We start from the raw sequence: 23,652 nt of genomic DNA, 5'->3' as shown, positions 1-23,652 counted from the left end.
CTCTCTCATCCACAGCACTTTTTATAAAGTACCTGCTTTTTATTAATTACTCATTCCAGTTGGCTATTCTGTCTTTCTTATATATTCTTTTTCCTTTTTTTTTTTTAAGAATTTTTTGTAGTTTTTAAATAAAAGCTGTTCCTAACAAGTTTCCTTTTATTTGCAGACTTACCGACAGATTAGGTTAAACGAGTTGCTGAAAGAACATTCAAGTACAGCTAACATAATTGTCATGTAAGTAAATTATTTGGATTTTTTGATAGTGCCTGAATTGATATGGAGCTGTAATTTGGAATATAAATGTAAATATAGATCAGGAACAAGACTCTGCCTTGTCATAGAAGTATAGAAATATTCAAGATTTCAGGCCTTGCTGTATTTATTTATTGGAAGCATGGAGCCACTATTCTGCTGAAGAATAAAATGTCCTTTTTAATGTTGTGCTTTTGATGATGCTGTTTTAGTTGATCACCCCTATGTTTGTGGTGCAGCTCAGGATTGTCACATTCTTTCTCCTCTGGTGTGCAGTTACTCCCCTCTTTCTCAAGTCCTTCCTTCGATTTCCTTTTCTAGAGGATCTCTCTAGATAAAATTAAGTCAATATCTTGCTCAGAGATTTTTGGAGGATTGCTTTTGGTGTGAACGAGCAAGAGGCAGATTGCAGGTCTCTTACCATATTTTAAAATGTTGAAGATGAGGAAAATGTACTCAGCTGAGGAGAATTCTGAATGAAGCTGCCTGGGTATTAAATGGTGTTAACAGGCCAAAAGTGAGGGGGAAATAGATGTAAATGCCTGTGATGTTTAAGATACAAATTCTGAGGGGTGGGGGGGGGAAATTAAAAATATTAGTGAATTTGGCTTAATATTTAGATCTTTCTGTAAGCATCTGTCATATTTATTACGATCTGACTTGTACCTGGCCAGGTTTTTCTGCTCAGTGAAAGTTGTTTCCCTTGTGGCTTGCAGGAGCTTGCCGGTGGCACGGAAAGGGGCAGTTTCCAGTGCACTGTACATGGCCTGGCTGGAAGTTCTCTCTAAAGACCTGCCACCAATCCTCCTTGTCCGTGGGAATCATCAGAGTGTCCTCACCTTCTATTCCTAAGAGTGCTGCACGTGGCACAGCTGTGATGAAATGGTACTGCAGTGCCCAGGGGAGAGGCACTGCCGTGGTCTGTATCTCATTAACATCACAAAGGCAAAAAGTGACTCTTCTTTCACTATTTCACTGACTTGAAAGCACACAAGGAAAGTCACTGTATTTCTAAAGTTGTGACATCTTCAGTTTTATTCTATATTTTCTGTAATTTAATCTTGCTTAATGGGGGAGGATTCCTTGTTAGACTGAAGAACAAGACGAGCTTTTTGTTTGCTATTTGAATAGCAGCAATAAAATGTTGTATTTTTGATCAATGAAAGGATTATAGATTTATAAAAGCCTTTTAGCCTTGAGGTGCCTTCTGAAATTAACCAAATCTCACCCATACATCCTATTTTGTAAATTTATATAGAATGTCAAAACCTGCCTTCAACTAAGAGTTTCGATCAGACTTCCTTTAGTTTTTGGTCTATTCCATATTACAATAAAAATGAATGCTGCTTTTCAGTCTTCCATTGAGCTATTAGTTCTTAGTACTGTATGTTTTTTGTCATCAGAAAGTTTTTTGATTTGTTGGGGGGTTTTTTTGTTCGTTTGTTTTTGTTTTTTCTATTATTTACATCTGTTAGATTTAAAGGTGAGAATTGGGGCAGGTCAGCTGAACTAAAGCAAATCCCTGACATTTGCTGTCATTAAGTTTTATAACAGTTAAAATAAAACTAATTCTGCTTGAAGAGAGGGTTCTTTTTCTCAAATTTGACAATGTGTACTACTTTGGCAGTAGTCTGAGACAGCTAATTTTATCTGCCTTGGCAGAGTGTAATATCCTCTAAGTCTTAGCTCTGCTGTGAAATCAAGCTCATCTTGCTGGCTTGAGGCTTTTTATCTTAATGCAAATTAGAAGAAAATAAAAGACCAGACCTGTCCTAATTCTTGGCCTCTTATGTTTTAGTGTCACTTTCAACTTACTTTTGAAACAAAACTCGACTTAAGGCTTGAATGGGGATAATAAAAGCAATGTGATGCTATCTAACAGAAAACAGTAAACACTATGTGGAATTGTGCTATCCAGTATGAAATGTAAAAGCTGCAGTTCTCTTGCATTTTTCAACAAATGGTTAAACGGACCACTGAGTTCTTAGGGGAGATGTTTTTAGGTCAATTCATTCAGTTGTCAGAAAATGAGTTTAGTCTTGTTGAATAATACTCAGGTTTGATCGTCTAGCAGTTTTGATCTATTCCATACATCCTACTTTATACATTTTCTATGTTCAATAAAGAAACTGCCAGTCTTGTGTGCCCTTTCATTGTATATTTTGGAAACTTCATTATTTAGTCTGCTACAAACACCTGCAAAAGAAATTTCACTTGAGCCTTTGTATAAAGGTTAGTAATGTGAACTATTTTTTAAATTCCTAATATTTTTTGGATAGAAAGGATTGCCTAAAAACATTTCACAAGCTTTTGATATTAGCATTGGACATGCTACTGGATCAGTTTACCAATGGGTGAGTAACTTTCATTTAAGGATGCACAGAAAAAGGTTTTTTGGTTTTTTTTTTTTGTTTGTTTGTTTGAGGTTTGTTTTTTGGGTTTTTTTCCTTTTTTTCTGCTAAATACAGGATCAAATTGAAATGTAACTGTTCCTTTTGAAGGACAAAGCATAATCATTGTGTGGCAAGATAGAGCTTCAACTTCTTGTGATTAAAGATAAAAACACACTGTGCAGTGTACACTGTTGTCAAGTTCTTGGTAAACTTGAAAAAAATCCTTTTTTTTTTCTTTATTTCTTTTTCTTTTTTTTTTTTTTTTTTTTCTGTTTCTGTCAATTAGATTTTTGAGACTATGGAATCATTTCACTTTTGAAAAACTTCTAAGAAAAACAAACATGCATGTCTTGCTGCTAAGTGTGAGATAACTGATGCCAGCATGAACCCAGCTTGTTACAATAAAACATTGTAAGACAAGACAAACAGTGTGGGGTCAAAAAAAACCAACGTTTCCTTCCAGGTGGGGGGATGTGGATCAAACTTACCAACATAAATATCACAGGTTTTACAGTGTTTTTGTAGGGGATAAGGTTGTCACATTGTGCATAGGGAATCATTGCCACATTTCTCCTTGTTTTGTGGGTAACATTCTTTTGAGCAGATGGACAGTATGGCATGGACTTAGTGCTGCTATCTAAAAAAAAAAATAAAAATACAAAAACAAAATGTGCACAGGTACACTTATTTAAAAAAGGTTTATTTGCCCATTCAGGAAACCATTGCTTGTGATCTGTAACACAACACAGAAACCAAATGAAGTGTGTGTATACATGCATATATGTGTATAAAATTATATAAAGTATATCTAAATATGCATAATGGGGATAGTTAAGGTCATGTCTGTGAAATACCATAGAATGCTTTTCACATGCACTCTCAGGAGTCCACTAATGCTAGGCATGAGGGCAAGTTCCAAGATTATTTGCTCACTTAAATTTGAACAGTTAGTGGTAATTGTCTGCAAAAGATGTCAGTCAGTGGCAGTCACTCCAACTCCTGCTTTGATTTTGATGCCAAATTTACTTATGTTCCAATCATCATTAATTACGTGGAAGATTAAATCACTTACACATGGCAATTCATACCTTCTTATAGATTAGGTTCCTTTGTATGGGTTTAGGAAGACAATAATAGCTGGTGAAAATCAATTATTTATTTGTTCACTTGTGTTTAGGTTTCCTTTTACATACATTCTTTTTATATGCTTTTTTTCTGACATTACATATTTAAAAAAATAACTAAAAATAATTTAAAAGATTTGAGCGTTAGTGGGTTGTGGCCCACTTGGTTTGAGGATGTAAGATGTGACACTGTACTGTAACTGTCCCACACAAATGCTTTTCTAATGTTTTAACGTAATTATTGCAGTTAATACTTTGTACCAGGGGGATGTCACTGCAATAAAAGAAGTGAATTCAATACAACTCTCTTGTCTAACAAAGACTTTTCTTCTTTTCTTTATTGGTTTTTTTTTTTTTTTGGGGTGGTGGTAAGGGAATGATGTTCATCATCCAACAGGTTTCTGCTGAATTTGGTTCCTGAAGTGAATGTGCTTTTTGCATCCATCCAATAATTATCTTTGTAGTGGAATTTGCACAGGACCAGAGGGACTTAAAAGCAATTCATGCATCTGGTACAAGACCAAAACTGTCTTGTTTTTTGGGGAGGAATGTTTTCCTCTAGTAGGCCTTAGAAACAGCAGTCGTTGTGTAAGAAATTAACATTGTGAAGTTTGCCATGACTTGCACATGACCCATCCTCAGCCCCTGGTGCCTCTCAGCTGCAGTGGTGCTGCCTGAAAATCTCTTCCAATTCATTTTGCCCCTGAATGCAGGGAAGGACCCTCTTAACTCCTCTTTCTCGCGTTGAAATAGAAGTCCAATGGGACATGAAATGTGTTGGGAAAATAGCTTCTCACACTGTTGCAAGGTGGCTTTGTAAGCAAGATATGTTTGTCCCTAGCTTCAGTACACTCCCCTAAAAAGCACTGAAAATCTGGAGTTTAAAAGCATAAAGGGTGAGTTCTGTCATTAAAATCCTACAGGACACTGAAAATTTTAAAACAGGACACCTTTCACCTTGGTGCTTTTTCTTCACCAGTCTAATTACACTTCTCACATAACCCAAAACCTGGTTTCTCAGCTGGGGTGGGAGCCAGACTTTGGGTCAGGCAGCAAGTGGTCAAATCCTTCCTGCTATTTATTCTGCCTTTGTGTGGTGCTGAACAGGTTTCCAGAGCTAACTCTGGGTTAGGCTGAAGGAGGCCACAGCCTGTGTTTAGGACAGAGAGGGATGGAAGCTGGTCTGAAACTTTGAGTGGAAAGGGAAATCAGTGAAGCAGTGGCAGGCACATTGTCCAAAGGGCAGCAGGGAAGATGTTTTTCCTGAAGTACAGGAATGCCCAGAGGTGCATCTGGTGCTGACAGGCTGTGCTCCATCCTTCAGGCTCCTCTGCACTTGCTCACAGCTGCAGGAACAGAAGGTACCGAGGCTGACTCCTTACACTCTGTCCTTGCTGACCTGAGAGCAGCAGAAGGAGCCTGAGCACAGTTTCTTTGTCCCTCCTGTGATCTGCCTGCTCTCTCTCCCAGAAAACATTGGCTTTCTGTCCAGGAACCCTCTCTGCGCCCTGCCTGCACAGCCAGCTTTAATTGCACCTCACAACAGGCAGCAGAGAAAGGAAACCCCTTAGGATTTAAACTGACAGGCCATGTTAAATTAAACTTTTTAACACATCCTCCTCTAAAGATCTCTCAGTAGTGAGCCAGTCTACAGAGAGCAACAGCAAAGGCCTGCAGGGAGATGTCAGCCTGCTCTGCCTTGCTAATAGTGATGTGAAAATGAAAGTAAAGCAGCCTGTCATATGGCCCTCTCACCCCTGTTGACAGCACTTTAATGGCAATAGCCCCTGGCTCTGAGAGATCTGCCTCACAATCCTGCTCCTGGGATCTGGGGAAACTGACCCTGCCAAGCTGCAGCCAAAACAAACCCCAGCGTGAAGGTTCCATGTCCAGGTACATTCCCTGGTAGCCCCTCAGATCCATCCACAGCTGTAACAAAACTCCTCCTGCTAACAGGACATCATTTTTAGTGAGGGAAATCCTATTCCTGTACAGTTTCTAGGAGTTCCAGCTAAAATCGTATCACCAGGTGGCACCACTGCCTTTCAGCATTTCATGTAATGCCTGAAGCTGCACTGTCAAATGCACTTTTCCTGCTCTGTTCCACTGGTCTCATTCATTAAATGACTTAGTACTGTGAGAAAACAACAAGTACCAGCATAGTAACATTGTTTTCCATAATTTTTTTTAAAAATACTTTTGACTGGAATGGTGAAGAGTTTAATACTAATTCTGTTGGGCCCTATGGGGAAAAATACTGTGGTTTTTCTCCAGAGAGACGCAGGAACCTTCAAGCAGAAGTTGCCTGATGAGTTCAAACAGCCTTTTTACCACCAAGTCCCCACTTCCTTCACAACACACTGGGTGAAGCTTGCTTTTCTCAGCAGCTCTCTCCAGCTGTGTTAACCTGAGAGAGCAGAAGGAGAAATGCTGCAGGCAGAGAGAGAAAGGATGTTAGAACATGCCAGCATGTCCCATCCAGCTTCAGGGTGATCTGTGACATTCCAATAAGGCGTTTTACTTCATCAGTATTTCATAAGGAGCAAACCAAGACAACTGTCTGCCACTTCCCACAAAGGTGGGAGCGGGACAAAAGAAAATGCTTTGTGTCATTCTGAAATATTCAGGCATTGTCTGTTTAAAGTACTGAAGGAAACTGAAACGTGTAGCACCAGACACATTTTCAAGTTAATTTAGCTTGAAAATAACTTTATCACTCTGTTGAACAGTTTTGCAGCCACTAAATCTTGGAACATCTCTGCAATTAAATTTGTCTATGCAAAACAGATGGTAACATGGAGTCAGTCACGAGCAAAGTATTTCCACAGCTCTGGCTGAAAATTAAAGAGCTGGGATTAACCTTGAAATATCCTCACTCCTGGCCCTGTGAGGCCACTCATTTTTTCAGACCAGGCTGTCTGTCTGGATGGTTTAACCACAGCCCTGCAAATTATAGGGACTCTTGAACAATTCCATTGTATTGCTGCTACCAATTGCATGCAACAACACTTAGAATAGTGTTAAATAAAATTACACGTCAAATAAGGGGCAGGACACCTGTGCAAAAGAATGTGTCAGATAATCCAGTGTTAACCTGTGTGTTTTGTAAACCCTGGGGGCAATTTAATGCAACTCCTCTCTCATGGGTAGCAGTGCTGAAGAAAAAATTGAATCAAAACTGTTTGATAAGGTGCAAAAATGTCAGCAGGAAAGTCAGACTTGGTAGTTTTAAGCACCTGGCAGGTCAAAGCACTGTGTCTGCCAAGAGCAGCAAACAGCACTCTGTAGAGTCAAACAAGGACACTGTTTGCAGAATTAACAGGTGAAATCGAGGCTAACCACACACTAGTGTGGGCTGTCACGTGGGATTTTGGCTAACCTCATGCAGATTTCATTTCATGGAGCGTTGTTAAGAGTCTTTGTTCTCATTAAAATCTTTCTGTACCCTTCAAGCAGTAATAGTAGTAACTCAGGCATGGCAGGATTTATGAGAAAAGTTCAGCCTTTGGCAAATACATTACAAACCTTACTGAGTACTCTTTATTCACAATATTTTTATTTTCATTGTATTGCAGGGCTTGGGGATAGCTTTCATGCTCTTGCCATCTTTGTAAGGATCTAGAAAAGTGAGGCTCGATTCTCAGCTGAGACTTGGAAGTGCAAGGTTATGATTTCCTCTCTAGCCAGAACCCAGATCTCACTTTTTCCATCCTGTTGGCCAACCCTCAAACCCATCAGCCATTCTAGAAAACCCATTCTGCCCCCCACACAAAACATTCCAGCATTAATTTGTGGTTTGGAGTCTGTCTTTGTGAATGTATCCATGTGCCATCACTCCAAATGCATCACAGTCGAGAAATTTTCACTTTCCCGGGATTCAACAAGTTTAGGAGTAAAACTCATCTTCTCCTGCTGTAGCTTTGGGCATTTGTAATGTCTCTAAATAAAGGGCAGTAAGCTCTGAGCTCGTAGTTTTGTCCTTAACCATATTCTGTGGCAGCTTTTATTCCAGGAAACAACTTACTGGTAGATCTGGAATTCAGATCAAATTCTGGGTTTTTTTGGTTTTGTTTGTTTGTTTTTGCATTTTGCTGTGAATAATAGTAAAACTTTCTCTTCTTTTAATGGGAAACATCTAAAATTATTATTTTTTAAAAAAAATTTCTTTAAAGTAACACTTCAAAATTATTCTTCGTAACGTATTTTAAAACATTCCTGTGTGATAAGTCATCATTTCTGATAAAGAAAAATCAAATACATAAACCAGCTTGTTCCTTCAGTCTCTGAGTGTAAGGGAAGATACTTCCCAAATCAAAACAACAGCAGGAAAAGATGTGTAGTTTCACTGGCTTCACTGCAATATTTGTACAGACCTTTTAACCTGGCCCATGGTATGTGGAATAACAATGTTCCTCCTTAGATTTCAGATTTTCATGGTGGTTTTAGTTTTTTAGTAAAAGTGAGGCTGGTCAGGTCACATTGTCTGACAGGTTTTGGAAATTGGTGCTGTTTGTCCTCCAGGTGAGCCACTTTTGAGCAGTTATTGGGGGACAGGCTCCAGTTTCTAGGAGGTTGCTTGCCTGTTTAAGAAACAAAAATATTCCTCTTTCTTAAGAGATGTAGGAGAAATTTGTTCACTCTCCCACCTGGTCTTCTGACCTGTGGGAGCACACACATCCCAGGTGTGTTCTGAGGCTCTTAAATGCTCTTGTCAGAATAGAAAGGAATAGAAGGTCACCTGCAAAAATGCTGGAGGCATCTCACATCTCAGGAGCTGAGAGTCGTGAAAATTTATGTGTCTGCCACGAGAGTAGCTGTGAAATGATCTGGTGGAGTGAACTGGCAGAAGATGAATCCCTGTGAATGAGATCCTGTGGTTCTGAGCTCTGCTTTGGAGAGGACATCAAAAGTGTTGTAAGGAAATACACAGCAGGACAAGGAGGGTGTATGAATGCCTTCTGTGCATACTAAACTTATTTTTTTTTTAAAAAAAAGCACTTTGTACTATGGAAGGGCTTAAAGTGGTTTGTCTTTTTTTCTCACTGTTTTTTTCCTCTTTTTCTTTGTTTTTTTTTTTGCTACTGCATGGCTGAAAGTGAAAAATTAAAAAAAATAAGTTTTTTTTCTTTTTCTTTTCAATTAAGTACCAACATTAAACAAAAGCAAATCTAAGGAGCTTTCTTAGGAAGGTGGTGGTTATTTCACAAAAAAAAAGAAGTATTTATATGATGCATAAATCTAGTATTTAGTCTGGAGACAACTTGACAATTAAGAGTGGTTTCTTTTCATGTATAGAGGAAATTTCTGTTTTATTCATTTTGGAAAGTATTGTCTGGAAAATGGAGAAGGAAGATCTGGCAGTGTGATTGTAATTTTGTATGTTCGGTGGATAAATAGATATGACCCCATTGTCTGTCTGTTCATCTTGGAGCTTCAGAAACATTAAAAAAACACTGCTTTCCACAGAGGACAGGTTTGTTGTTTGTCTTTGTTTGTTTGTTTGTTTTTATTGGCCATGCCAAGGTGTATCCATATTTTATGCCCTTTTCATGCTGTCTCCTGCTGGGTTTTTGTTTTGGTTTGGTTCTTTTCTCTTGTCAGCAGCAATGTTTTCAGGTGTTGGATGTAACTTTAAGGAAACGAGCTCTTTCAATCATTTTCTTCTCTGGTGCTCCATTCATGGTTTGGATGCTGTGGTTTGTTTTCCTTGGGCCCTTCCCCTGGACTCTGCTTTCCTCAGGAGCACATGTCCTGAGGAAGGGCAGCTCAGTTTTCCTCACACTGGAGGAGGCTGGGGAACCCGGAGGAGCAGCCAGGGTGCCAAACACAAGCACAGGAGCCAGCTTGGGCCATTTAATCATGTTCTGCTCAGTGCTGCCTGCAGCAAGTGTGGCTTCTTTCTCATGGGAAAAGAGGTTTAGGCTAAGGAAGTGCTGGGTGTAACTCAGTTCATCCAGCAGGAAAAAAGACTCATCTGTGATTAGCTCCATATTCCGCAAACCCTCATATTTTGAAGTGTGTGTGTGTGTGTTTATAAAATTTGTATCTGTGTTCTCAGCAGCTGAGAAGTTGCTTATAACAATAAAATTTATTTTCAAACAGTCATCTTCTGCTTCCATCTTGGCTTCGAAACTGGGTTCCCTGACAGCTGATGTTTAGCCAAAAAAAACCAACAAAAACAACAAACCAAAAAATCCAGTTATTTTGGGACTGGATGGATCTCATTAGTCTGTGGAACACTTAGAAATAGCATTTCTTTGCATCATGTGATAAGAAAGAAGAGGAATTTCAATCCATTTAATTAATGGCATGTCTGGTATATTTGGTATTTTCCATGGAGTGACATTAATAGATGAGCTACAGCAGGAGCCATCCCAGTGAACCTCAGCTCTAATTCAAGAGCAGCTATTTGAGACCATCACCCTGTGCTTGGTCTGTGTGAAAATAGTACACAATGTAAGGACTTCACTGAGCTTTAGGCACGCTGAAATAGAAAAAAATAAATCCTAAAATGCATGTCCAAGGATTCAATGAATGGTTCAGAAAAGGGTTTTTCTACCAAGTCCAGAGGCCTGTGGAGACACTCACTGCACTTTCCAGAGGTGTGGCTGCTGCTGGCAGAACTGTCTGGTGATCAATCTTACTGATCAAGATTGAGGGACAGAGAGCTGATCTCAGCAGTGAGCTTGGCCTTAAAAATACTGTTGTTGTTTGTTGTTTTTTTTTTAATTTATCTTAGCTAAGCTCTGTGAGACAATTCATGGATTTAACAACGAGCATTTCAAGCTGAATCTTGTGAATCTTGATTGGGTTTTCAGTCTCCCAACTGTGTGTTTGAAACAGTGCCATGAAAAGAAGGCATCCAGTCAAACACTGGCTGTCATTTTACAGTTTGGAAAAAAAAATAAAAATAAGATAGGTAAAATTGTGACACAGAAATTGTTAAGCTACTGTTTGGATAATTTATGGTAATTTAGATGAGGGGAGAAGGATTCAATAGCAGGAGGCTGAGGTTGGCATTCTAATCTTGGTTTTAAGAAATTAAGCATAAAATATGAAGGCTATACAAGATTAAAAGCCCACTTGGAAGTGGAGAAGAATTGTTGGGTTTTGCCAGAATCTGGCTCAGATTTACCAGATCTGAATTCAAGCTTCTTGACATTGATTCTCTATGGCTGTGCATGCACCCCAGTCAAAATACGTGAACAAAATTATGATCTAAGCTTCCTACCCAATTATAGCACACCAGATGTGTTGTATTTGTACCACACAACTTTTCCTTGTTGATGTTAAATGTTTTCACCTGACTCGGACCATTTGTGCCTGTCTGTGTTGTGTGGGAGCAGTTCTTCTCAAATGTCTACCTCACATGCTCAAAACCGCTTAATTTCCCTGGTCTTTAGGACTTCATGGCTTTCAGAAATGTAATTTGATTTGGGGAGAACAGTTCAATTACCTTATAACCTTGGGGGTGAACTACTTGGCAGGGTTTCTATTGAATTGGTGAGTTTTTACTCAGTTCCTTTCAGCCTTCTGCTGGATGATTTTTCTGGAGCAGACAGAACAACAGAAAAAATTGTGCCTTTGGGTGTTATGGTTGTTCTGTGTGTTGACTTTTACCTTAAAGCTAATTTTTTTCTAAAAACTGGATGTTCATCTTTATGTTATTTGATATTGCCCCTCCCCATCCTGTGTGGGGCTCTCTCCACATGAGGAACAGCAAGGCCTGGAGATACGAAAATTATTTTACAGAATTCAGAAAGGTCCTTTTATTTCCCTCACTTAGGTACATATAATGAATTCTTTTTGCTAAGTAAGTAAACTGAGGGTGAGATCCTATTTTCTTGAATGCATATTTATTCTCTGGATTCAAAACCATGAGCTAGGCCTTGGGAACAGAGCTCATTTTCATCTGTGAGTTTGCTGGCCCAAAATTCCAGGTATTTCCAGAATTCAGGTGTATTGGTGACAATAATTCATCAGTTCTCATCATTACAGAGAAGAGGGAGTGTCTGTCTAGCCATGTGCATGTTTTTGTTGTTTTGGTTTTGACTGGGATTGTTCTTGGCAGCTTCTTTGTAATCCTGCCCAGGGGCAAGTCTTAGTCTCAACTGACGGGTTTTTGAGTCTACATTGTTCAGGAAAGGCTAGAGATTGAAGCATAGAAATACCAAATATTTCTACGAGCATATGAGCAATATAGAAATACCAGAATTGGACAAAACTGCAGAGAAGGATTGCACGTTTGCTTTATGTAACATCTTTAGTCACAGGATTTTAAAATGTACCAAGAAAACCCTGCTTGTGTAACAAGTGCTTTTTGGGGCGTCAAATGGAGGCCACGCCAAGAGCTGCTCCTGCTGGCATTCTCTGTGTCTGCAGGACTCATCTTGGCCATGAGTGGAAATGGAAATGCTATCACTTTCCTAACTAATTTTTAATTAGTTGCTTTAATTAATTGTAAGCAGAGACCACTTTTAGCCAGCCCTAGTTCGGTTTCTTCACAGACTCTTAGATCTTAATGTTCTCCTTCGGTCATTAAATCACTGAAAACTTAATTTTGCTAACACTAACCCTGACAAGCTTCGATAAACAAAGCCAAATGGAGCAGAAGATTGAACAGCCAGGATCTTGAATTCATGGGACTTCAAGGATGTTGGAGTAACCAGGAGATGCAGAGGACATGAAGGCCTGCAAAGCTGGTGACTCCCTGTCTGAGAAACAGATGATAAAAGGACTAAAAATGAGGGGCAAGTGAGCACAAAGAGTGAAAAATCAATTAGCAGCAGAGGAGAGGGCAGTAATTAATGGAGGGAATTATGTAGTTTGGAACCAACAATAATTTCACTGTTTGCATAAAAACATATAGATGAGTGAAAAAGCTTTGCACTGGCTTCAGTGTGGAGGCTGAAAATCTGAAACCACACTCACAAACCCTGGCCAAGAATGCTTGACAAGCTAACACAAAAAGGACAGTGTTAGAGAGGGTCATATTTTCCTGAGGTTTTCACAGGATTTGGGTAACAACCTTATTTTTGAGAAGCCCAGGCAGGGAGGAGGCCCTGGAAGGTTTTAGCTCGTGCTAAATCCATGCCCAAATACACAGGTCAGACCCCTCTGCGACCACCCATGCTGACATGTATCTGGCTTCTTGGAAGGTGTGAGAAACCACCTCCTCCACCAGTAAATTCTGTAATTCTGTGGGAGCCAAGAACTTATTTCTATCACTGCTATACCAATTTGGTGTCGAACATAGGAACAATAGGGACGAAGGGTTTTACCTGAGATAGGAAATGTAGCTCTTCCCCCTCACATTTTCATTCCCTCCTGCTTTTAAAAGTGTGAATATCCACCTCCTCAGAGTGCAGTTCATAAACCCAGCCCTTTCCTTGGACTTAGGCGTGCCTGTTCTGCAGGCTCAGCTTAGTTTAGATGTGTAAGCTTAATTTGCTGCACATGGGAAGAATTAAGAAACACACCCAGGGCAGTGAGATTTTTGCTGTATTTAGTTTTGCAGTGCATTCCCACTCCTGGGCTCTTCTGTGCCTTAGCACAAAGAGTTTTCAGCTGTCATCTGCAGACCACAATCCGAGGTGTGGCTGCTGATTCCAAGTCAGTACAGTAAAATCCCATGCAAGAATCCCACAGCCCTTTCCAGAATGCTGCCTGTGCCTAGCTGTGCCAACAGTTCATGTATGAAGGATTGTTTGGGCCTAACTGAGCCTTTTATACAGCTTTGTCCCCTGGGATTAAAGATGGCAAACCAATTTATGCAAGTAATATAAATTACTTTTTAAATTTTATGATGATGATTAGACTAAAAGACTTTAATCCAACCTGTGTCTGTGAAATCCCTCCTGCCTAGGCCTACCTTAGGTCTTATAACTAGTCACTAAAATCTTGGTTTGAGCTGCCAGGAGAAACTGTAGGCTCTCTTAAATATCAAGATTTTCATTTTACTTTTAGCAACAGACCTGGGGACTCTGTAGCTTCCTGGGACACCAGTCTGTCTGTGCATGTGTAGTCAGCTTCCTCATGAAGTGTTTCTCATTAAAAGACCAGAAGCTGTAAAAAGCTAGAATTTGGAGAAATGGGCATAGAAATATATATTTGCTGGACTGCATAGAGGTTTTGGATTTCTTCCTCGAGATTTTTTCTTCCTCTTAATTCTAGTTGTTTTTTCATCTAGATTTGAAGCCTTTCTAGGAAGGAGGTAAGACTTTTTTGGTTACCTTGTATTTACCGTGTAATTAAGGAATACAGGTGTTACCTCATGCTAGTTTCCTTTGAAAAAAACCCCAAAAAACAACAACAACAAAACCAAACAAAAAAACCAAACAAAAAAACCTACAAAAATCTAACAAATGTGCACAGCACATGTAAATAATCCCTGCCAATAAAATCCTCCAGAATTTGTAGCCTCAGAGAAGTCATGGGTGAGTGTTGCTACTACTTTCTCTCCTGAGAGTCTTAGACCAAAGGATAAAATGCTCTGCTATGTACAGTCTGATGGCTTTTCTTTCAGTGCTTTCTGGAAAGCCCCTATTTTGGAGCCTTCTTATAAACCACCTATTACAGTTTTAAACCTTAAAGTCAGTGCTGTCCTGTATATATTTATCAGACCCTTAGAGGTCTCTTCATTGCTGGAGATGTCAGTTGTTTTAGCCGGAAGCAGTTTTGAAAGTTGCAGAACCATACCCTGAAAGTAATGTAAAATAAATGTGTATTGGCTATTGCTTTAAATCAATCACCAGTTTAATTCTGAATGGAAAAAAAAAAAAAAAGGATAAAAATAATCCAAAATAAGCTTTATTGCAAGAAAAGTGTTGTCTTACTGATACAAATGTTCAAGAGAAAGCTTTTTTTGTTAAAACATCTCTTTTCAAAATCCCCAAACTCAACAAAAGAAAAGAAAAATCACTGAGTTTAACTTGATCTTTGGTCAGCACCTACATGCAACTGGAACAATCCTGGATGTGCTTTGGCTATTTTCACATGTGAGATTCTGTTGCATGGCCAGTTACAGGCACCAGCTGTCACAGAAAGCACCACTGAGACACACAGTTAACACATGACAGTACAAAATGTAAAAAGAAAAAAAACAAACAAACCACTAAAGTAAACTAAAACTCAAGTCATTGTACAATCATCTTTCTTACAGAACAAGCTATGATAAAATGAGGCGTGTATAACTACAGCATTAATGCGATTTCTAACAAATGAACTTCAAATACGTAACTTTCCTCACCTGCGCTGCAATAATTAAGTTTGCAGGTGTGGCAGTCCTGACACAGCACTCGGGGCTCAGGAAATGCACCCTGGTTTCGAGCCAGCACCAAACAGAGTGAAACATTCTCTTCTGAGAGACATTTCCTTCAGCTGCCTGCAGGAATTAATGCCAGTTTGTGGAGCACCCTTTCTGAGCGTGAGGTGTGGTTGTGTTGGCTCATGAGGTCACTGAGGGAAGGGCAGCACAGTTTGGTTCTGCAGTTCCAAGGGGATTAAAAACAGTCCAGGTATTTTGCTACAGGGCTTGTGCCTCCTCCACTATTTGCTGTGGGTGATATAGAACACAATCCCACTGAGCTGCTGTGAAATATGATCTCTGCAGAGACTGATATTGTGGTACTTGTCCTCTATGCTTCCTTTATTTTTTTCCCTTTCTTAGTTCTCATTTGCAAGAGCACTTCAGATTATCCTACTATCTGAACAGCTTACAACATCCCACTTCAGAATATCCTTCTACAGTGATCCTTCAGCTCTGATATATTTTAGAATTTCTTATATACTGTTTCTATGCTGGTACAAGTAGAAAAGAAAGCATCTTTCAAATCTACTTATTTTTTTCTTGATTAGGAAAGTACCTCTAAAATGTTATAGCTCAAATTTATAAAACTAAAGAAAAACAAGTATGTTTCCCTTTTTGTTTACATAATTTGTTATTTTCTCCATATATTACTGCATTAAAAATAAATAAACTTTTATATTTTTTTTCATTAGGAACTATAGCAAAATACCCAAAGTGTTACCGACTGCTAACAGGAAAAAAAAAAAAATAGCTCACATTTTTGTGCCATTTAGTGGCATATGATGAATTCTTTAACTTTAGCTTTTTTAATACACTTGAAGTCGAGGTTATATAAAAGGTACAGTAACCATGATTTGCCCTTGTAATAGAAGTTTCGGCAGTGGCAGAATTTTAAATCACCCTCCTGAAAGGGCGATTCCGCAGTCTTGGCAGGATGGAAAGGAAGGGCTCTTCCCCTCTGCCTTCCTCCCCCAAAACACACTTTCCCAAAGCAGCTTCGCCTTGAAAAGCAGCTGTTCTCGGCCGCGCAGACAGAACACAAGTGGCTGAAGAGCGGCACCGCGGCTAATAGAGCCGTACCCGCAGCCTCACCCTGAGGGCCGCACCCGGCTCCCCGCGGAGGTAGCCGTCCTCGGGGCTGTCCTCCAGCTCCTGCTCCTCCTCCTGGGGCAGGGGCAGGCTGGTGATCTCCAGGGCGTGCAGCCCGGGCGCCGCCCTGCCCCTCACGGCGTGCAGGCGGCTGGCGCCGTCCCTCAGGAGCATCTGGAAGGTTCCGCGCGCGTTGCCGCGCGAGATGGCGTAGCGCGCGCGGCGCCTGAGGGCGGGCAGCAGCTCCAGGATGGGCTCCCGCCGGCCCAGCCTGGACATGGCCACTCTCACCCTCAGGGGACTCTCCGCGTCCAGGCTTCCCCAGCTCGTCTGCTCCAGCTGCGGGAGGGAAGAATGTTCAGAGAGGGAGAGGGAAATAATCAGAGTAGTTTAACAATTTCTGCCTCGCTTCCATACAACACACCCTGTTAAATCCTAAAGGCCTCCAACAGGCTTTACATGGACAATGGAAAGGAGGCTCGGACTTTAGGCTGAGAACCTGTTTAACTTTATGCTTACAAAGAGGCCATGTAGAAGAGCGTTATGAACAAGTGTTTGAGATCGCTTAAAAAATCATCAGGGTATCGGCAAAAGCCAGATTTAATTTTCAAGGCCAAGGCCTAATGAAGATTTCTCATACTGCACTGCAGAAAGCAGGAGGCTGGAGTGCACCACCACAAGGAGAAACCTGTGTTTACACACAAGAGTCACAGGTCTTACGTGCTTATGACCAACAGAAACAAGAGAAAAATGTATTTCACAATCCTGCATAGAAATCCCCTGAAACCTTCTCTAAAAATTCCATACTGTATCAGTATGTAATGCAACTAAAAAAGCACAGTGAAAATAAAGAAGTTTTTTGGAAAGCAGAAAGTGTTTTAAATACTTGAACCCTATAGATAACGCTAGTAATGAAAAAGTGTTTCTTTTTTCACATAGTTTATGGCTGTCACTTTTACTACCTAGAAAGTTCTAGAAACTGACAAGGTTAATGGTATTTAAAAAGTGTAGTAACAAGATGTAACAATTACAAACTAGATAATGAATTCCTGTAACTTAGTCTTTTAAGCCCATAAAATGCAGCAAGAAAAAAGGATTAAATCTGAAGTGTACCTCTCTCTAAAAACTTCAGCAATTCTGTAAATAATGGACTTCCATCAGCCAGGACAAATTCCCCACCTCTATGAGCAACTGTGGAACAGACACCAAGACTAAAATGATGTTCTGCAAGGAGATCTGTTTAGTTGTCCCAGACAATAAATGCTGTCCAACCTCCTCTTAGCAGCAGAACATGATGAAGACATGTCCAGTTTCACAGGTCTTTGTAATTAAAGGAGAATTATTCCCCTGAATGTACTCTGAGGAACTAGACCACATCTCACACTACAAGGGAATCTTTGCAAGCTTTAAAAGCTTCACCCTTTCACAGCTATTGATGTGCTTCTCATTGTCAAATTATTACTGCCAGCAAGACCTGGGTGAGGAAGTAGCCTAGTTAAAAGATTCCCTCCATTTACTACTGGTGTCATATCTCTGAAAATACCTCAAAAAACATTACAGTGTGTTTTTATCCTGGTACATACAGTGTGAGCACTTCTCTTCTTCCTGCTGTCTTTTTTGGAGTAGCCATTGATTTTGCACTCGTAACACACTTCAGGGGACAAAGCATTCTCTTTATCAGCATCTCCATCCAGTGGCAGGTACTGGCCTTTGTTAAATCCCATCCCTGAGACACAGTGTCTGTGGAATGAAAACATGTGTTTTAGTCACTCCTTGCAGTTTTATGAACTGTCCCTGCTAAATGGAGTGTGTGTAATCTGTGCCACAGTGACTGTATCCCATTCCTTGCCCTCTTCTCAGCAGCAGGGCTGTGCTTTAATTTCCTTCACACAGGAATGGCTTACTGAGGGACATGCAAACACTGGCTGAACGCTTTTAGCCTGATCTATTTTCATTTACAAGTTCCACAGAGAAACAGAACAAAGCCAGCCTGCTCTGTAGTTTGGGGATTACAGAATGTACCCACGGTTCTGTACCAGAACAACGCTGGTTTGTGTTTAATGTTCTTGATTGATCAGTGATACTTAAACCTTAAACAACTCAATTTAACTGTTTTCTCAGTAAACATGGTACCTATCCTTATGCATTGTCAATTCCCACTGAGCAGGTCTGTGAAAGAATTCATGTGCTGATACTGGGGTAGAAAGCAGAACTCATTGTTTAACGTTATTTATATGCTACATTTAAAACTAATGTTATGTTGCATATACAGATATTTTACTTTTCTAGTTTCTGGATATATTGCACGAAACTAGCAAGGACTTAGCAGCTTGTCTTTCATCTGCACCTCCTGAATGTGTCTTTGGTGAATGGCTGCATGAAGAAACTCACCCTTGTCCAACTCTGTAATAGCCAGGTGGGCAGCCACAGAGATAACCACCCTCAGTGTTGGAGCAACCGTAATTGCAGGGGTTCTTGGCAGAAGAGCACTCATTCACATCGTGGCAGGCATGGGAGAACTGGTCGTAGGAGAACCCGGATGGGCAGACACACCTGTAACTTCCCAGGGTGTTGTAGCAAGAAGCAGAGCCACACATGTGAGGATTGGAGCATTCGTTTTCATCTGGCAAGCAAACACAAAAATATTGGTGTTTTCTAGTCTGACAGACAACAGGTCAGCATGATGCAGCTAACAAATCAGAACATCTGCAAGTCCCAGAGCTCTGCTACATCCTTGACTTAATCATCCCACAGAGACTCTTGATTTCTGAAAGAGAAAATGAGTATTATCTTCACTTGTGTGTGTTAAAATATAGAGATTATGTGTGACTTGATATGGTCTCAGGCAAAAAAAAAAAAAAAAAGAAAAAAGGGAAAGGTTGTGGTATGGAAAGTCATGTTTTGGTAGTTGGTATCATGGTTATTTTATTTCTCTGACCAAGGTATTTCTCTAAAACCTTTTGGTTTTCCTCACCGAGTTTTCCTCACCTCAGTTTTCTTCACCAAGACCATTAGTGAATGCTTTGCCTGCAGTCACTTGGAGGGAGATTCTTTTGAGGACTGTAATTTACAGAAACTTAAGCTGGTTTGAGGTTTTGTGGGAGCTGTTCATTGTGTGTTCTGTCACTCTTGCCCCAGTCCTTTGCTTTCATTGCTGAAGAGCAGTTTTAAACCAGGAGTGACCATGGTTTCCGAAAAACTTGATGGTGTGCTACTTAATGTTAAAATGGATAGAATAAACAAATTTTTATGTACAGAATCAGGACAGTAAAATCAGCCTAAATGAAATGTATGGCAGTGCTCATAGTCATGCTCTGATTATTATACCATTGACATAAAACCATGAAAGCGAACCTGAAAAGGTAAATATTTTCTGTTGGTCTTTGTGCACAGCACTAGATGACATTGTTTCTGTGTGTAGTGGTTTTTATTAAAAAAAGAAATTCCCACACTTGGTTTTGTATATGATGCATCTTAGTTCATGAACCACAGAAAATAAATTGATAAATTGAATGAGCTAAATCTAAACAGAACTCCCAAACTTCCTAATTTGTCCCATTCCCTGCACAAACAACTGGCCTTAAGACTGTATTTTGGATGTAGGAAGCCCTTAATGGTTTGGTCAATTTTTTTTATCACCATTTGCTTTAGATACTATTCTGTAGAATTCTTAAATTGCTAATGGTTTTTAATGTTTTTTTATGCTTTCTTTCAGTTTTTTTATGACAGATATGGTTTTTTTTAATGCTTTTTTTTCCTCAGCAGAAGTATTTACTTGATACTTTCAGGAATTCAATGAACATTCAATGATGGGGATTTTTCACAGAAGAAACAGGTCAGAATTTAGGTCTTTCTAGGAAAGCTGATTGTCACAGCAAGTTTCAAAAGGCTGAGTGCATTTTTTTGCTACTTCCTGTCATGGATTTACGTTGGGAGTGTTAAGTGTATGGAAGGAGTGGGAGACAGATAAAAAAGATTTTTGTTTGCACACACTTTGTTCTGCTCATTCTTGCCCTTGCCTGGTGGTGTCCCTATAAACACTCTGACACATCTACTGTTTAAATGCTTTCTGTGCTGTTTGTTTCCTTACCAACACACTGATTCCACTGGTAGTGCTGGACAAATCCTTGTGGGCACCCACATCTGTATCCACCCAGGATGTTCTGGCAGCCATGCTGGCACCGGTGGTTTCCATCACATTCATCCACATCTGCGCATTCAGGAGGGAAGCAGAGCATGACACAGGGTTACACCCACTGCCAAACACTGGTGGATCAGAAGTCTGTAATGACCCAGCTGTGTGCTCTGGCAGCCCAAGAAGCCAAATCTGTGAAAGTTGGAGTTGTTCACTTTGGAGAAATGAAGGTTTCAAGGAGACCTTAGAGCCCTTCCAGTGCCTAAAGAGAGCTGGAAAGGGAATGTACTGATGGGACAAGGAAGAATAGGTTTAAGCTGAGAAAGGGTAAATTTAACCTGGATATATATAAAAAATGCTTTCCTGTGAGGGTGGTGAGGCACAGGTTCCCAGAGAAGCTGTGGTTGCCTGGATCCTGGGAAGTGTCCAAGGCCAGGCTGGACAAGGCTGGGACAATGGAAGGTGTCCCTGCCCATGGCAGGGGTTGGAATGAGATGGGCTTTAATGTCCCTTTCAATTCAAAACATTTTGTGATTCTATGACTTACAACAGAGAAGCACTGTTTTAAGATAGAAGGAACACGCAGGTTGTTCTTTTGGAAAGCCTGGAAGTCAACTAATGTTCAGTTCTTTCCATCAATAATCTGATTTGAGCTCTTGAGTCTTTTCAGTACTCAAATTTGCAAAATAATCACTGTTCCCAGTAATCCCATAAGTTGTTGCTTTACTGTAATGCTTAGAATTTGAGGGGTTTTGTAATTTCAGATTTAAACCAACCCACTTAGGGATAAGCTTTCAGTTTCCCAAAATACACTGTAGTGTTTGAATGTCAAATTTGGATGTCTTTGCAATTGAAAATAAAAAGCTACATAAAAAGTCTCTGAGACAAGTGTTAATAAAAGGAGACAGCCACAATCATCCCACCCACCAAATTCTAAAAACTCAAACATCTGAAATTGTGTCTGCTATAGGAAATAAGTAGATTGTAAGCAATCTAATTTTTAAGGTACAGTATGCAAAGTCTAGTAGAAAATAAAAATGTAATTCTTTGTTTTATATGCATACTTTATAAGAACAAAGTCAACTGACAGGAGATAAGTCTTAGTAAAACTTCTAGATGCATATATTCTGGACTGCTGTTCTAGACTCCAAATATCAATTTCTGTTTTAAATGCTCTGTCATAGGTAGTTTGAGAGGTCATAAATGTCTTAATGTACACTCTTGCATTTTTAATTCTCAGCATCCAGGTAGCCTTTTAATTTGTTCTTTGCTCAATACCTAAGGCCCACTGAGAAGTCTGGAGCTCTCAAATAGACTTCCTGACTGAGGCTTCCCCTTGGGCCAACAGAGAGAGAAAAAGCTCATTGATATAACCTGCATTTTAACTGTAATAATTATCTTCCTGAATGCAGTGAATTTGCCTTCTCAGTGTGTAACTCTGCAGTAGGAGAATTAAATACAGAGTTTAGAATCTAATCTTAGTCCACTCTCTGGTGGAAAATTAGAATTAGCCAAAATGAAAATTGTAGAGAGATTCTGTTCAGACACATGAAGACATAAATGTGAAAAACAACTACTACTTCTACCCACAACTACTAGACTTTCATATGCATAAACCTATGTGAAATGCCAGCCTGAAAAAAAACAGTTGAAGAGTTCAACTAGTCACCTTTTTATCTTAATTTCTGTAAGATTACTTGAGGTAGTGGGTTCTTGCATATGCTTTTTTTATACTTAAAATAAGTGTAATACTTTCCAGTTTCTTTTTGTAATTACTTTTACCATGCTGGTGCTCTGTTTTCTCTGTCTTTAACATCAAATTTTTCACTAGAAACTAAGGTAAGGATTCACACCATAAAAAAATCTGACTGTTCCTACTTACCTTCACAGTTTAATCCAGTAGAATCCAGAGAAAATCCCCTTTGACATTCACAGGTAAAACTTCCAGGAGTGTTTTGGCAAATTCCTTTTGATCCACACAATGATGGGTGAGAACCACATTCATTGTTATCTTCAAAATACAGAGGAGAGAGAAGGTTGGTTTACCTTGTGGCATGATTCTAGACATGTTCATGTTAAAATATATATATAATAATTTTGATAATAAGTTGACGATATTGGGATAATTTAGTTAGTTTTAGCTAGCTGAGGCAGAGGAGTTCCCTGGACCTTTATTTGTTTTTTTCCCAATTTTCTTGGATCTGTGCAAGCCTGCCCTGGACTGAACACCCAGCCAAACCCCGGGAGCTCACGCCTGTGGCCCACCGGGGCCTGGGCCTCGGCACTTTCCAGCGCCGGAGGGACTGATAAGAACCCGAGCGAGCTGAGCTACACCACATGAAAAGGACTTTTCTTCCTAGACTTGCCATCCCATCGAACAGCAAGAGGTTTTATTATTTAATATTACTCAATTTCTGTTAAATAAACAGCTTTTTCCACTTCTCTCTAAAGAATTTTTTTTCTTTTCCCGGACCAGTTAGTGAGGAGGGGCATTTCCCTGGGGAAATCCCCATTTGGAGTTTTCCTTCCTACTTTGCCCTAAACTAAGACAAGCATAAAAATAAAATCCTCAGATCTGCAACATTTTATTTTGTAGCTTTTCATTTTTAAATGCCAGATGAACTTGAGACTCATGCAGAGCTGTGAGTAATTAAAAAACTGGAAGTACTCGTGGTAGCTCAGTTGTGATATGCGTGTGGAAGAGGAGACATGTAATTGCTGATATTGGAAAAATGCTGCCCTTCTGTGTTAGCTGAACTACAACAGTTTCAGTTGGCAAGATTTATACATATGCTTAAGATCTAAAGACATCTGTATCTACTAAAAAAAGAAAATGCAATCTGGTTTTGGTTAACTACATTTTTAATGAGATTTTAATAATTCACCTTTTCGCCTCCATGCGGTTATACTTTGAAAATAATAAAATGTATTAAATATGTACAACTCTTTACTAACCAAGAAAACAGAAACAGTGGACAGACTGGATAGACTCATTTTTTCTTTAGCTGTAATTGCTGCTTTTCAAAATCTGTTTTCTGCCCTCTTGACACTATTGCTCTGCATAAAGAGCACAAGAGATAGGTGAGAATTACAGAAAAGCTTATGAAAGAAAACCAGTGTTTTCCTTACCAATACAAGCTGTGTGATGCTGTGTAAAACCAGGTGGACATTTGCATGTGAAGCCTCCAAGGGTGTTGACACAGAGAAACTGACAATTGTGTTGTTTGGTTTGACATTCATCAAGATCTGAAAGTAAGAGATGTTGTCTTAAAAAAGTCAACAAAGAGGCACATTTAATCAAACTCGATAAAAATACCACACTTCAGGACCAATTCCTTTTAAGTTAAGTTG

The 23,652-nt window shown here is 39.7% G+C and overlaps 2 protein-coding genes across 3 annotated transcripts in view; one reads left to right on the top strand and one right to left on the bottom strand.

Annotated features, from left to right (window-relative positions):
- The window catches only part of SLC12A2 (solute carrier family 12 member 2), a 53,832-nt gene extending 49,760 nt beyond the window's left edge, over positions 1 to 4,072 (top strand). For both annotated transcript variants that reach the window (XM_005529442.3, XM_014258240.2), the window contains exons 26-27: positions 167 to 234; positions 969 to 4,072. In XM_005529442.3, coding sequence (XP_005529499.3) covers positions 167 to 234; positions 969 to 1,104 — 204 coding nt within the window. In that variant the 3' untranslated portion in view covers positions 1,105 to 4,072. The remainder of the gene's footprint in view (positions 1 to 166; positions 235 to 968) is intronic.
- A 10,594-nt stretch (positions 4,073 to 14,666) lies between these two features.
- FBN2 (fibrillin 2) overlaps positions 14,667 to 23,652 on the bottom strand; it is a 119,720-nt gene continuing 110,734 nt past the window's right edge. The window contains exons 60-65 of the mRNA XM_088054007.1: positions 23,431 to 23,547; positions 22,184 to 22,312; positions 20,257 to 20,376; positions 18,558 to 18,789; positions 17,750 to 17,906; positions 14,667 to 16,505 (exon numbers count right to left, since the gene is read on the bottom strand). Coding sequence (XP_087910133.1) covers positions 16,143 to 16,505; positions 17,750 to 17,906; positions 18,558 to 18,789; positions 20,257 to 20,376; positions 22,184 to 22,312; positions 23,431 to 23,547 — 1,118 coding nt within the window. The 3' untranslated portion in view covers positions 14,667 to 16,142. The remainder of the gene's footprint in view (positions 16,506 to 17,749; positions 17,907 to 18,557; positions 18,790 to 20,256; positions 20,377 to 22,183; positions 22,313 to 23,430; positions 23,548 to 23,652) is intronic.

Source organism: Pseudopodoces humilis, chromosome 4 (genome assembly GCF_049639895.1).
Source record: "Pseudopodoces humilis isolate 2021_Gansu_Grassland_sample_001 chromosome 4, ASM4963989v1, whole genome shotgun sequence".
In the NCBI taxonomy this organism is placed as follows: Eukaryota; Metazoa; Chordata; class Aves; order Passeriformes; family Paridae; genus Pseudopodoces; species Pseudopodoces humilis.
The sequence above is the reverse complement of the archived record's forward strand: the minus strand, read 5'-3'. Positions and strand labels throughout refer to the sequence as shown.